The sequence below is a fragment of the Paramisgurnus dabryanus genome, chromosome 4 (genome assembly GCF_030506205.2).
Source record: "Paramisgurnus dabryanus chromosome 4, PD_genome_1.1, whole genome shotgun sequence".
NCBI classification, from domain to species: domain Eukaryota; kingdom Metazoa; phylum Chordata; class Actinopteri; order Cypriniformes; family Cobitidae; genus Paramisgurnus; species Paramisgurnus dabryanus.
In genome coordinates, this window is record NC_133340.1 from 47,466,374 (window position 1) to 47,479,592 (window position 13,219).

Consider the following 13,219-nt stretch of genomic DNA (forward strand, 5'->3'; position numbering starts at 1 on the left):
AATAGTCTCCCAAAAACACTCTGTTTTTGTTTCTTTCTTCAGAGGCCTTTCTCTTCTTGTCATACAATTTGTAGACACTTTTTCTCTTGCGACCCTCTGGCATTTTGAAAAAACACAGTGAGAATGCGAGCTACAATGAATGGCTGAAACCATAGACCACCACACATATACACCTGAAAGTGCGCATGTGCAGAAAGCGAACCTAGGGACGAGCACGTGCGTTGGCTTACATCAACATATCATCAGAATGATTGACAACTGGGATGACCAATGGTCTAAATGATCCAATCAGAAAAAGAAAATCTTCTGCTCTACCTTTAACACTTTACTGGCTCTCATCACCGTGTGCATTTATTAAGGCAAGAAGGCTCATTCTGGCGCTGAAGCTAGACCATTGCCCAGTGGCATAGTGCAAACTATATTGGCCCCCCAGCCGGAGACAATGACAATGATTTACATTTAAGTTACCAAAAATCCCTGCATCTAGTGAAGGATTACAAAAAAGCATCTTAGCCTTTAAACCTTTTTGAACATCTCGTTGTAGGGCTGCAGAGCTATTCTAACATTAAGACAATATAAGTGCACTTATTTTCACATGATTTATGCTTAAAAGCTGATTGTTTTGGATGAGTAGGCTATTGTAAACTCATATTACATTTTTTAACATTGTGTAATGTATTATCTTAACATGTGGTGTACACAGCCAGCATTAAACAATCATCTTTAAACAAGAAGATAAGGTATATTAGCAATGATACATGCAATATTTTAATTAATCATTTATTTGAGTGTTGTATTGGAGTTATTTTGACTTTTCTGTTAAATGGAAACAAAAAGAACTTGTCATTTATTTAGGTTATTTATCTATTTCACTTTCCCCCCACAGCTTATTCAATTCACTATGATCGGTGACCACAAATATAAAAACATTTAAATAATCAACATTAGGCCTAAACACAAGCTTAGTGAAAACCCAGCTTTGGTCATCTTTCTGTGATTTACTGTTTTCTACATAAACTCATCCTACATAATGTAAATAACATTCTGTGAATATATATAAATAATATATATATATATATATATATATATATATATATATATATATATATATATATATATATATATATATATATATATATTGAATAAGAATCAGCTTTATTGACAGGTGTGAAAGTTATTGGTGCTTTAATTGTGTAGGTTCAATAGAGCCTGAGGAAAACAATGTTCTTGTGTCCTTCCGTTCTAGTGTTTAGTGCTCTGTAGCACCGACAGTGGGCAAAATTTCAAAGAAACTGTTCGCTGGGTGTGTGGGGTTGACTGAGTAAAATCATGTCAAATATCAAAATCAATGTGAAATTAATGAAAATAACATTTTAGATTCAGGTCAGGGTAAAGCTTTTGTCACAGTTTGATTTGAAATAGTTTAAGGTCAGTGCCACGCCACCACTGCTTTACTGATGCAGAATAGATTAACAATTCGTCCCTGGGACACCCTTCCTCCAACTCGACCTGGTGGACAGTCTGTAAATACATCTCTACATCATGGAGAATGTGTTCCAGTTGACAACACCTATTTTAAGAAAGTAAATATATGTATAGTCTAAATCTAGGGACACTTTATATGAATTTATTACACGGCTCTCTGGAATGCTTGATTCTGATTGGTCAGTTGAGACATTTGCAGGTTCGTTCTTTTCAAATAATAACCGCTCCAAAGTAATAACGCATAGCCGTACTACTTGTATGTTTTAAATCCCTCCGCACCAACAAAGATTACTGTTTGGCGCCATCTTGTGACAGAAACTGGACAACCACAATTAAGAATGGAAAATTTTGACATTAATTTTAACATGTACGGAAAAAACAAAACATTTAAACAGTGGATAGAAGAACGAACAACGACAAGACACAGCTGAACTTGACAAAATAGAGCATGGCAGCTACGAAGCCAACACACACAAAAATACAGAATGGACATTAAAACTTCTCAAAGACTGTCTAAAAGAGAAAAAAATGAAGACAGACAAGTATGAAGCAGATAATCTTAATAAGTTAGGCTATTACAATAATTTTATGCATCTGTGCAAAGTTTCGCGGAAGGATAAAGATGTTAATTTAAAACAAATATGCCAATAAAATGTTTCAAATTCATGTCCAGTTTTTTTCTTATGTGGCAAGTAGCCGTGTAATAAGCGTTTCGCGTCGGGTCCTGATCACACTGTCGGGGCTTATTTCCCGATAACTACCAGCTGCCTCTACATGATCCCTTACTTAGAATAAACACACACCCATTTACATGTACACGTTAGGCAGATGCTTTTATCCAAAGTGACTTACAGTGACTTTTTTAAGTATGTGTGTTCCCTGAGATCGAAAACAATGATTTTTTTTCTAGTAATGTAATGCTCTACCAATTGAGCTATGGGAAAAAGTTTAAATTAAACAACTCACTGTCAAGCCAGACAACAGGAGCCTTTTCTCTGAAAGATGCTTTAGTAACAACATACTGAAAAGCTGCCATGTCAGAGACAGTCTGAGAAAAGCCACATCTCCATCTTCTTTAACAGGTCTGGTAACAGACAGTGAGACACGATAGGGTGTGCACGTGAAATAATCCAGTACACTGATCATATTTAATAAACGCCAAATGCAGCTAAAAGCCAAATGCAGCTGACGTCCCGGGGCTATTGTGAATTCCTGTCGGGCTACCAAAATGTATCTTTGCCCTGCCCGTCGGGCCATCTTGGGTAGGAAATAATATTTTAATGTTTTTGCTTTGTCTCAGATTTAGTTAGGTAATTGTATTGTACGTATTGCGGTGTCCTCTTGTCAGTCATTATCCTCACGTAACAAGTGAAACTGTCAGGAAATGAAGTGAAAGCATAAATAAACCCATCCTTTAATGTGCACTTCTGAAATGCGCGCGACCCTGTGTTGTGTCGAAGTCTGTTCCCCCTATGTTCCCCCTATTTTTCTCTTCAGTGTAGTGTTTTTATGGCGTTTTTATCACGTTATAGGTTTTATTATTTATATATTTAAAGTTTTAATGGCTACAGAGATGTATATGTGTGCATTTCTGTAATGTATCTGTATTGTTCTTAATGGTAAGTCAATTATTTTTACAGTATGAATCATATTATATGTATAATATTTATTTAATTATGTATGCAAACGTTACATTTTTAAAACAACCAGTAAAGGAAAAAAAAGAAAAAGACAGGCTATATTTTAAAAGAAATACCCTAATAGAAAACTGTCAAATGTATGAAATATTTAATAAATTGTATTATAAAATACATGATATTATGCCTTTTTAGTATAACCAATTCAAATCTTTAATCTTTCTAAATGTAACGTGATGAAAACGCTATAAAAGCATTACACTAAAGGGAAACATAGGGGGAACTGAGTTCGACACAACACCGGCTTTGCTCTTCACAAGCACCTGCCTGCTCTTGTGCTCAGCGTGAACTCAAGTCATTAAAAAAAAATTACTCCATAGACTAACATTGTTTTAGCGTTTCTTTTTTCTTTCTTCAGGTAGTAACTTAAATATATGAGAAGGAAAATAGATTAGAGTGATTTCCGATCGATTTGACACGTCTACGCTATTAAAGGAATAGTCTACTCATTTTCAATATTAAAATATGTTATTACCTTAACTAAGAAGAGTTGATACATCCCTCTATCATCTTAGTGCGTGCACGTAAGCGCTGGAGCGCGCTGCTACACTTCGATAGCATTTAGCTTAGCCCCATTCATTCAATGGTACCACTCAGAAATAAAGTTAGAAGTGACCAAACACATCAACGTTTTTCCTATTTAAGACGAGTAGTTATACGAGCAAGTTTGGTGGTACAAAATAAAACGTAGCGCTTTTCTAAGCGGATTTAAAAGAGGAACTATATTGTATGGCGTACATCAACGTTGAAGTGTTTGGTCACTTCTAACTTTATTTCTGAGTGGTACCATTGAATGAATGGGGCTAAGCTAAATGCTATCGAAGTGTAGCAGCGCGCTCCAGCGCTTACGTGCACGCACTAAGATGATAGAGGGATGTATCAACTCTTCTTAGTTAAGGTAATAACATATTTTAATATTGAAAATGAGTAAACTATTCCTTTAAGAGAATATGATGTTAGAAGATTTTGATAGGTGACTAAACAGCAGTGGTAAGATATTACGTTTACCTAAAGCGAATAGAATGTGTGTTTGTCATTTCGTTTTACCTCAGAGTCTAACATTATTCTAGCGAAAATAAACTGGTATGGTAAGATCTGTTAACCTAAAGGGAATTAAATGTTTATTCCTTTTTAATAAATATCTGTTTTAAGTCTTCTACACTCTCAGAAAAGAAAGGACATAATTGTACCTTTAGGGATACAATGGCTTGTCACTGGGGCTGTACCCTCAAGGGTACAGTTTTTGTACCCTTGGCAGAGGGTACAAATTTGTACCCTTGTGATTTGTACCTTAAGAGACCAGTTTTGTACCTCTGGTGACAATTTTGTACCTTTATTTAACAGTACTAATATGGACCCTTCAAAAAGGGTACAAAATTGGCTTGACAGGGTACACTCATTGATTATGGTTTTAAAACTTATACATACAGTATATCTCAATCTAAGTACTGTAAACTTTAAATTATAAGTGCATATGACTCAATATATTTGTGTTGGTTTAGCCAATCGTTTAGCGTAAAGATACATTTTAAACATTAGTATAAAAAATGATAACAGAAAAGATAAAAGACACAGTTTATTGAACAATCATTTATTTTACAAAAGGCTTAGATATAAAACAGAAGTGTGCTGTTCAGTCCAAATTCACAACATTAAAAACTAATATTACATTTACACTTTACTTATGAAATATATCAAGTATTCCTTTATGACTTTAACAGACTGTCCAAACAGGAATATTTTAAAACAAAATCAGTGTGCTGTTCCTTAAACCAAACGACATTTAAACATTTTTAACAGGGCCACATCTGTCCTTGCCAAGCAGTGAGAAACACACAAATATAAATTTTTTCTCTGATAAAACTTTGGTGTACTCACAGCATAATGAGTAAATGAATAGGTCCATATGGAGTAACATTTCTTTAGTTTTTGTTGTGTTAATGACGGGTGGTAGAGGATTGTCAGTCAGCCTCCTTAATGGTAAAGATCGAAAACTGCCCTGGGCACGTTCATACTTATCTGTGAGAAAACACAAAAATATGAATACATTTTCCACTGACAGAACTGTAATATACTCACAACATAAATAAATGTGGTACCTTTAAAGTTTTTGCGTGTGAATGATGGTTGGTCGAGAACAGTCAGCCACCCTCAATGGTAAAGATCCAAACTTGCGCGGGAAACGTTTGTGCTAAACTGTGAGAAAACACACATAAATATGAATTAATTTTCCACTTACATAACTGTGGTGTACTCACACAACATAACAAATAAATTAATAAATGTGGTAACGTTACCTTTAAAAGGATTCTGTGTAGATTACTGTTTGGTGGCGAGTAGACAGTCTGTCAGTCAATCTCCCTCCTGACTGAGAGAGATTCAAACTTGCGCAGGAAACATTTGCACTAAACTGTTAGAAAACACACATAAATATTAATTAATTTTTCACTTAACAGAACTGTGGTGTACTCAAACAACATAATAAATGAATGAATGAACGTGGTAATGTTACCTTTAAAAGGTCTTGAATGACTGTTTGGTTGAGAGCAGACAGACAGACAGACAGACAGTCAGATTTACTGAGAGAGAAACACATAAATATGAATTATTTTTCACTTACATAACTGTGGCGTACTCACGCAACATAATAAATAAATAAATGTGGTAAAGTTACCTTTAAAAGGTTTCTGTGTAACTGACTGTTTGGTGGCGAGTAGACAGTGTACAGATTGACAGTCAATCTCCCCCCTGACTGAGAGATTCAAACTTCCACAGGAAACGTAAACACATAAATATTAATTAATTTTTCACTTAACAGAACTGTGGTGTACTCAAACAACATAATAAATGAATGAATGAACGTGGTAATGTTACCTTTAAAAGGTCTTGAATGACTGTTTGGTTGAGAGCAGACAGACAGACAGACAGACAGTCAGATTTACTGAGAGAGAAACACATAAATATGAATTATTTTTCACTTACATAACTGTGGCGTACTCACGCAACATAATAAATAAATAAATGTGGTAAAGTTACCTTTAAAAGGTTTCTGTGTAACTGACTGTTTGGTGGCGAGTAGACAGTGTACAGATTGACAGTCAATCTCCCCCCTGACTGAGAGATTCAAACTTCCACAGGAAACGTAAACACATAAATATAAATTAATTTTCCACTTACAGAACTGTGGTGTACTCAAACAACATAATAAATAAATTAATAAATGTGGTAACGTTACCCTAAAAAGGTTTCTTGGTAAGACGTGTAACGTTATACAGTCTGTCAGTTAATCTCCCCCTGACTGACTGAGAGAGATTCAAACTAAACTGTGAGAAAACACACATAAATATGAATTATTTCTCCACTTACATAACTGTGGTGTACTTAATGCACATTAACCTGCTCATAAAAATGAGTCTGTGGAGTCTGAGACAATAGTGCTGTGTCAATATCGCGTTGACTCGTCGTATACAACTTTACACAAATAACCGTAACCGAATCAGTATTAAAATGAAGAGCCACGACAAACAACACATTTTTAAAGTTTAAAAATGTTTTAAAGATGATAAATGAGTTTCCAGTGCTAACCTGTTAATGTTCTTTATGTGTTTGTCGTCCTCCTGCGCTGCTCTGTGAAACTGACTCCGACCGTGAGATGTGGGGGGATGGGCGCGTGTCAAAATAAAAGCGCAGGTTTTTTTTCGGTGTGTGTGAGGGATTCAGTTATTCAGTATTTATTCAGTTTAAATAATGGTTAATCAATTGCAGTTTTTGAGTTCATATCACAGTTTTTATTAAGTGAAATTAACTTTTTTTCATTAAAATTTAAATTTAAAATTAAACACACTGTCAATGAACAGAAGAAAACTAATACTACTTCAATACCCATGTTTTCAACTAAAGGAAACAAAAATTGACACAATAGTTATTTACGTTACTGACCAGATTTACAGCAGTTGTCTAGAACAACAAATAAAAAAAAATGGCAAGAGGCGGTCTCTTAACATGGTACCTTATCCTTTAAAAGAAATGGTACAAATATGTACCTTTTAATGCTTGGGAACAAATATGTACCTTTTTGACCCTCAAAAAGGTACATACATGTACCTTGAGGTCCAATAATGAGCCCTATGGGGTACTTTTGTGTTGATTGTACCTTGGGGGACAGAAATGGACCCCTACTGTACCCCTATTTCTGACAGTGTATATTGTGTTAAAGTCACTGGTTGTTTATATATTTGATAAAATACCATGTTATCTAAATATGTGTTGAGGTATTTTATTATATTAAATTAAATATAAAATAACCTGTGTTATAATACATTCATATAATATAACATTCAGTAATATAACATTCAATTATTCTAACGTTAGGGGAACGTTAAAATAACCTAAAAATAACATTAGGGGAATGTTTATTTTCTTTAAGAAAACATTCCTTGCTATTAAACAAAATCCTTGGAAAATAACATTCTAGAAACCAAAAACTAATGTTAGGGGACCGTTTTGGGTACCAAATTGTTAGCTGGGGATAGGCAGAAATAAGTTGGCTTACATGGAAATCCAGGATTTATCAACAATATTCTACATTAAACAGTGTATTTTTTATTTGGGCTACTTGAATTCATTTCGGGCTACCAAAAATGAAAGAGTGCCTGCCCGAAGGGCTATCAGGGATTAAAAAAATTTGCGAGCCCTGTGATGTGATCATCCATCACTGATTCTTTAAACTTTGGCAAAAACATTTCCCACTAAGAAAAGTGCTAGTTCTGTTGGAAATTAATAACATTTTCTAGAAGAAAAAGAATCAAAGTTATAATCAGGGGGTCCTTTGCACATATGTAAGGTTCTTTTATAGGTTTATTTTTATTTTTTATTAATTTAATGATTATATGCTGGCCCATTGCCTACAAAATCAGCTGTCCTCGGTTAAGAGATAATCATTTCAACTTGATTAAAAAAGCCAAAAGTAGTAATTGAATTGAATAATATATTAACCGCATGAAAGAGCACATTGTAATATGTATTAAAAACTACAAACAGTGAGTTTTGAACAATATTTACTATTATTTTGTGATTGCTCTCAATGTGTCCCACATATTCGTCACCACTGTCAGATATTTATAAAAAGCAATAAAATCAGACAACTACAGGGTCAACTGCATTCCCGAGGACCCCATTTTCAAACCTTCAGCTAGTGATGGCCAAATGAAGCGTTTCGAAGCATTATTGCTTTCCGATACAATTGTGCCGAAAATGGTTCATTACTCGAAGCTTCATTCAAACAGAAAATGCACACTACCATCTGCTGGTGAAGTAAATGTAATGCAACAAAGCTGACAATGCGAGTATGCTAATGTATCCGCCCCATTTTGGCTGTCAGAGCTTTGACACTGTGTTCATGTTTCAAACCCTCATTAAAACATTGAGCCTGAGATGTGTTTGTGTGTGAATATTTAGCTGTAGGATACAGCACTCTACAACTTACTAACTGGACATTTATGCATTTAAAAATGTATTTATAATGTGGCAGAGGGCAACTGGACAGGGCTTGGATAATGTGGAGCAGGGTATTCATTAAATGTTGTGGTTTTTATTCAGAAATATAATTTTATATTAATTATAATACATGTTTATATTTTTAAAAAATTTAATAATATAGCCTAACGTTAGGCTATACATTTGGTGATGTGGGCGATTTTTTTTTTTTTACAAATTCACCAGCTTTGGAGAATATTCTCTCGCATGAAACAGATGATCCTGGAGTACACAAAATTGTTTAGAAAGCTTTTCTATGGTTTGGCTTCACTTGCGTGAAAAATAAAGCCGCCAAGTTTCAAACCTGTCAAAGCATGTCGTGTGGTTCACTAGAGAAATGAACCAGTGTGTTTGCTTCAGACGTCGTATTTCACGTGACTAGTGACGTAACGATACAAGCTCCGAAACAGTTGTTCATTGCGAGGACTTTTCGAGTCCGAAGCAAGCATCGAAGCTTCGGTGTCAGACGTAACATCACTACCTTCAGCTCTACTGCAATCTTCAAGATCACTCAAGCTCCTGAATGTTTGCTATTTTCTCTAAAATTTGTTCATATTTTTGAACACTGCTACTGTGACAATCATAACATGTCAACATAGTCATCTTTGTATAAAAAATATTAGATTAGATTATGAAATAAATGTATCATTTTTAAGAAGAGGTCTGAAGTAGCTAGCAACAGAGGGGAAACAAGATGGCTAAAGTAAACAACTCATCTATTTCATGTGAAGGAGTAGGTTTTTGTCACCACCGTCAGATGTCATCACCGTCAGGTTTTCTGTCTTTTCTGTCAGGTTTTATGTATTTTAGGAAGTTATAATTTGATATTTGTTCATCACAGTGGTCAGGATTTTGGACCAAATATTTACATAAAGTTTAAGCAAGAAGCCATTGACTGGAGTGTTATGCATTTTGGAATTGTATGTTGTAATGAGGCCACTGTCACCACCGTCAGAAGGAGTTTTATTTGTTTTAAATGAATATGCTTACAATATGTTTCTTCAGTGCTGTTGAGTTATTAAAGTAATAGTCTCTCTTAATAAAAAAAGTTTATTAAATAAAAAAATAATTACTTTTCTATTTAGGCTTAAAGTAAAGGTTGTACGAGTATTAACTGGAAAAACGCCTATTTTATGAAAAAAATACAAACAGGGGAGGTTGCGTTGTAAATTGCTGAACAGCCAAGACCTTGGTCTATAATGATAACTTCAGATTTTGTAATTTAACTATTTAACTTTTTTTTTTCAAAATTTAAACCTGTTTTATCCAAATTCCCAAGAATCACTGTCATATGCCTGAAATACTGTGTTACTTTTGACCCACCTTTGTGTTACTTTCGTCCCTGCTGACAGGGTCCTTCCTTCACACCATTTATTTGATTTTGATAAGTGGTGATTTTGTCTTTGATCTATCTTTGATCTAATGGCAAACTTTGATTTTAAAGTTATTTAAGTGATCATCTATGATTACATTAGAGATACATAAATATGCAAATGTCAAAATTAATAGCAGGCAACATGTTTGCTGCTTGTTTCAAGAATCAGTTAATGATGGTTTTATGACTTTGTTTTTCTATTTGTTTCACAGATTAAATTCCTACTTCAAGTTCTTTATTGTCAGAGACCCGTTGGAGCGTCTCATATCTGCATTCAAGGACAAGTTTGTGAAGAACCCGCGATTTGAACCCTGGTACAAACATGACATTGCCCCAGCCATCATCCGGAAATACCGAAAAAGTCATCGGGATGATGGTGAAAGTGTGGGTTTACGATTTGAAGACTTTGTACGATACTTGGGCGATGAGACAGGTCGCCAACACTTGGACAGGCAGTTTGGTGACCATATTATTCATTGGGTGACATATGCTGACCTGTGTGCTCCTTGTGATATTTCCTATAATGTGGTGGGACACCATGAGACTCTTGAGCGTGATGCTCCATATATCCTAAAAGCTGCTGGTATCGCTGATCTTGTGTCGTACCCAAACATTCCACCAGGGATAACGCACTACAATCGCACCAAGGTGAAACACTATTTTACTGGAATCAACAAACGAGATATTCGCCGTCTCTTTGCTCGTTACCAGGGAGACTTTAGCCTGTTTGGTTATCGAAGACCTGACTTCTTGTTGGACTAATAAATAGAAATTCCTTTTTATGGATCTCTTGGTGGTTTTATTTAGGAGTAAGGAGTAATAATTGCAACAAAAATACTGTTTACCTGAACGACATATGTCCTTTTTAAATGTTTTCTAAATCAAATAATTAGTACACACAGGAATATTTATGTATTTAGAGTCAGTGTTCTGCATATAAGGCCAACTTGTCTTGAATTTCTAAAACCCATAAACCGTAGAACAGTGGTTGCTGACATTCCAGGAGTAAAGTTTTGACTTCTTTTAAGTAAGTGTGTCTGAAATATTGGTCTGCAGTTGCAATGTAAAGCCAAAGTGTATTGTTGTTGTTCTTGTTGTTGTGTTGCTAAAGAACACAAGAACACTGTTCTGGCTGGTTGTTTTTGAGGATGTCTCCAAAGTTGATTAACAACAGTTACATTTACACTAATCCTTCAAGATAAAGTGTATTTTCTTTGTGACTAATACAGTGGTGTTAAAAAAATAGCAGTGCAACATCAGTAACCAGATAAACAACCTTTATTAGTAGCAGTAATATTTATTCATTGGAAATTATTTACTTGCAGATGTAGTAGTGTAATAGAAAAACAATAGACCACAGGTCCGGACGGTTTTACAGCCGAATTTTATAAATCTTTCAATTAACTAATTTCTCCATTACTTTTAGAGGCTGTTTACCACTGACATTTTATCAGGCAAATATTTCTTTAATACACAAGGTAGATAAAGACCCTTTAGAACCTGGTTCATATAGGCCTATCAGTCTTCTTGATATGGACAAGAAAATACTGGCCAAGGTTTTAGCCACTCGTCTCGAAAAAGCTCTTCCAACTGTGATCTCCACAGATCAAACAGGATTTATCAGAAATCGCCTCATATTACTAAATATTATATACACACCTAATCCCAATCCCACCCAACCTGAAGTACTTATATCTATGGATGCCAAAAAAGCGTTTGATAGGGATGAGTAGGATTACCTCTTTGCCACTCTGGAAAAATTTGGATTTGATCCTAATTTTATTTAACTTATTAAACTGTTATATGTCCGCCCCCAAGGTTCTATACAAACAAACACTAATAATTCTAGTTATTTTCAATTAAATCGCTCTACAAGACAGTGTTGTCCTCTTTTACCCCTGCTATTTGCTTTAGCAATAGAACCCTTAGCAATTTCTTTACGTGCATCAACAGCCTATAGTGGAATAATCAAAGAACACAAAGTTTCATTATATGCTGATGACCTGTTAGTCTATATCTCCAACCCCTCACAATCAGTGCCAATCATCAGACATGGGGACTTGTGACTTGGTGACTTGTACTCGAGTCGACTTGAGTCGCTATTTTTTTGACTTGTGACTTGACTTGACAAAAAATAAAATACTTGAGACTTGACTCGGACTTGGAAGTTAAAGACTCGGGACTTGACTTGACTTGAGACACGATGACTTGAATGACTTGAGTGTTAATCACATCATGTTTTCAGTTTGAATATAAAATATATTAACTATTTAAAAAAATAAAGTTGACCCAGTTGGAGCGCAGGCTGAGAATGGTGTTGTCATGACTGAATCACGACACTATCATCAGTCATGCCCTCTCGTACCTTACGCACACCACAAACCACAGAACAGATATCAACATGTCAGCCTCAGGGGTAGCGAGGGTCATCGCTTTCGGCTTCAACAAGATGGCAAAAGACGAACAGTCTGTTGCAAGACATGCAACATTAAAATCACGGGCAGCCAGACAACAACCTCCAATTTCGTCCGTCATTTGAAGAGCCATTCTGCCCAGTAAGTGCTTGTCAATTTGTTAATATCTGGTTAGTTAGTTTGTAGTTAGCTAATGTAATAACAGCTAAGAAAGCCATTAACCCTCATCATACCGTGTTAGGGACAAATGTAGGCAAAATAAGTTTAATTTATTTTTTAAAAATACTTCCTTTGATCTGAGCGGTACGAGACTTGGCTACTTTTTCTAAGTTTGCCACCTGCACACACACAGAGAGAAAAATGACTGGATGCTACAATATAACGGCCGCTTTACATATCGCGTCTTTTGCACACTCAAGTTCGTTATTTTAAATGTAGGCGCACGAACGGAAGAGATTACAATTTTGTTTAATTCCATGATGTATTTTACTGAACATGAGTATTTCTTTATATCTTTATATTCTATATATCTTTATTAAGATCAGATTCTGCAGGTAAAATTACAATAATAAGGTGACTTGACTTGGACTTGACTTGACCTACTACAGGACTTGACTTGACTTGACATAGCCTGTGACTCGACTTGACTTGACTTGACTTGCCCAAGAAAAAAAAAACTTGGGACTTACTTGAGACTTGAAGCTTCAGACTTG

General features: G+C 35.2%; 1 protein-coding gene and 2 long non-coding RNA genes across 7 annotated transcripts in view; 1 reads left to right on the forward strand and 2 right to left on the reverse strand.

Moving 5' to 3' along the window:
• The window catches only part of chst10 (carbohydrate sulfotransferase 10), a 149,112-nt gene that overhangs the window by 108,294 nt on the left and 27,599 nt on the right, over window positions 1-13,219 (forward strand). For 4 of the 5 annotated variants that reach the window (XM_065254848.1, XM_065254851.1, XM_065254849.1 and 1 more), the window contains one exon: window positions 10,305-11,218. The exons of the other annotated variant lie outside the window; for it this stretch is intronic. In XM_065254848.1, coding sequence (XP_065110920.1) covers window positions 10,305-10,854 — 550 coding nt within the window. In that variant the 3' untranslated portion in view covers window positions 10,855-11,218. Of the gene's footprint in view, window positions 1-10,304; window positions 11,219-13,219 lie in introns of those variants that run through there. 5 annotated transcript variants of the gene reach the window in all.
• On the reverse strand, window positions 4,767-5,986 carry LOC135736085 (uncharacterized). The gene is made up of 5 exons (XR_010527768.1): window positions 5,857-5,986; window positions 5,695-5,761; window positions 5,480-5,592; window positions 5,282-5,378; window positions 4,767-5,201 (listed from the first exon to the last, which is right to left on the reverse strand). It is a non-coding gene; the product is annotated as an uncharacterized lncRNA (long non-coding RNA).
• LOC135736096 (uncharacterized) lies at window positions 6,063-7,380 on the reverse strand. The gene is made up of 3 exons (XR_010527781.2): window positions 6,768-7,380; window positions 6,418-6,505; window positions 6,063-6,310 (listed from the first exon to the last, which is right to left on the reverse strand). It is a non-coding gene; the product is annotated as an uncharacterized lncRNA (long non-coding RNA).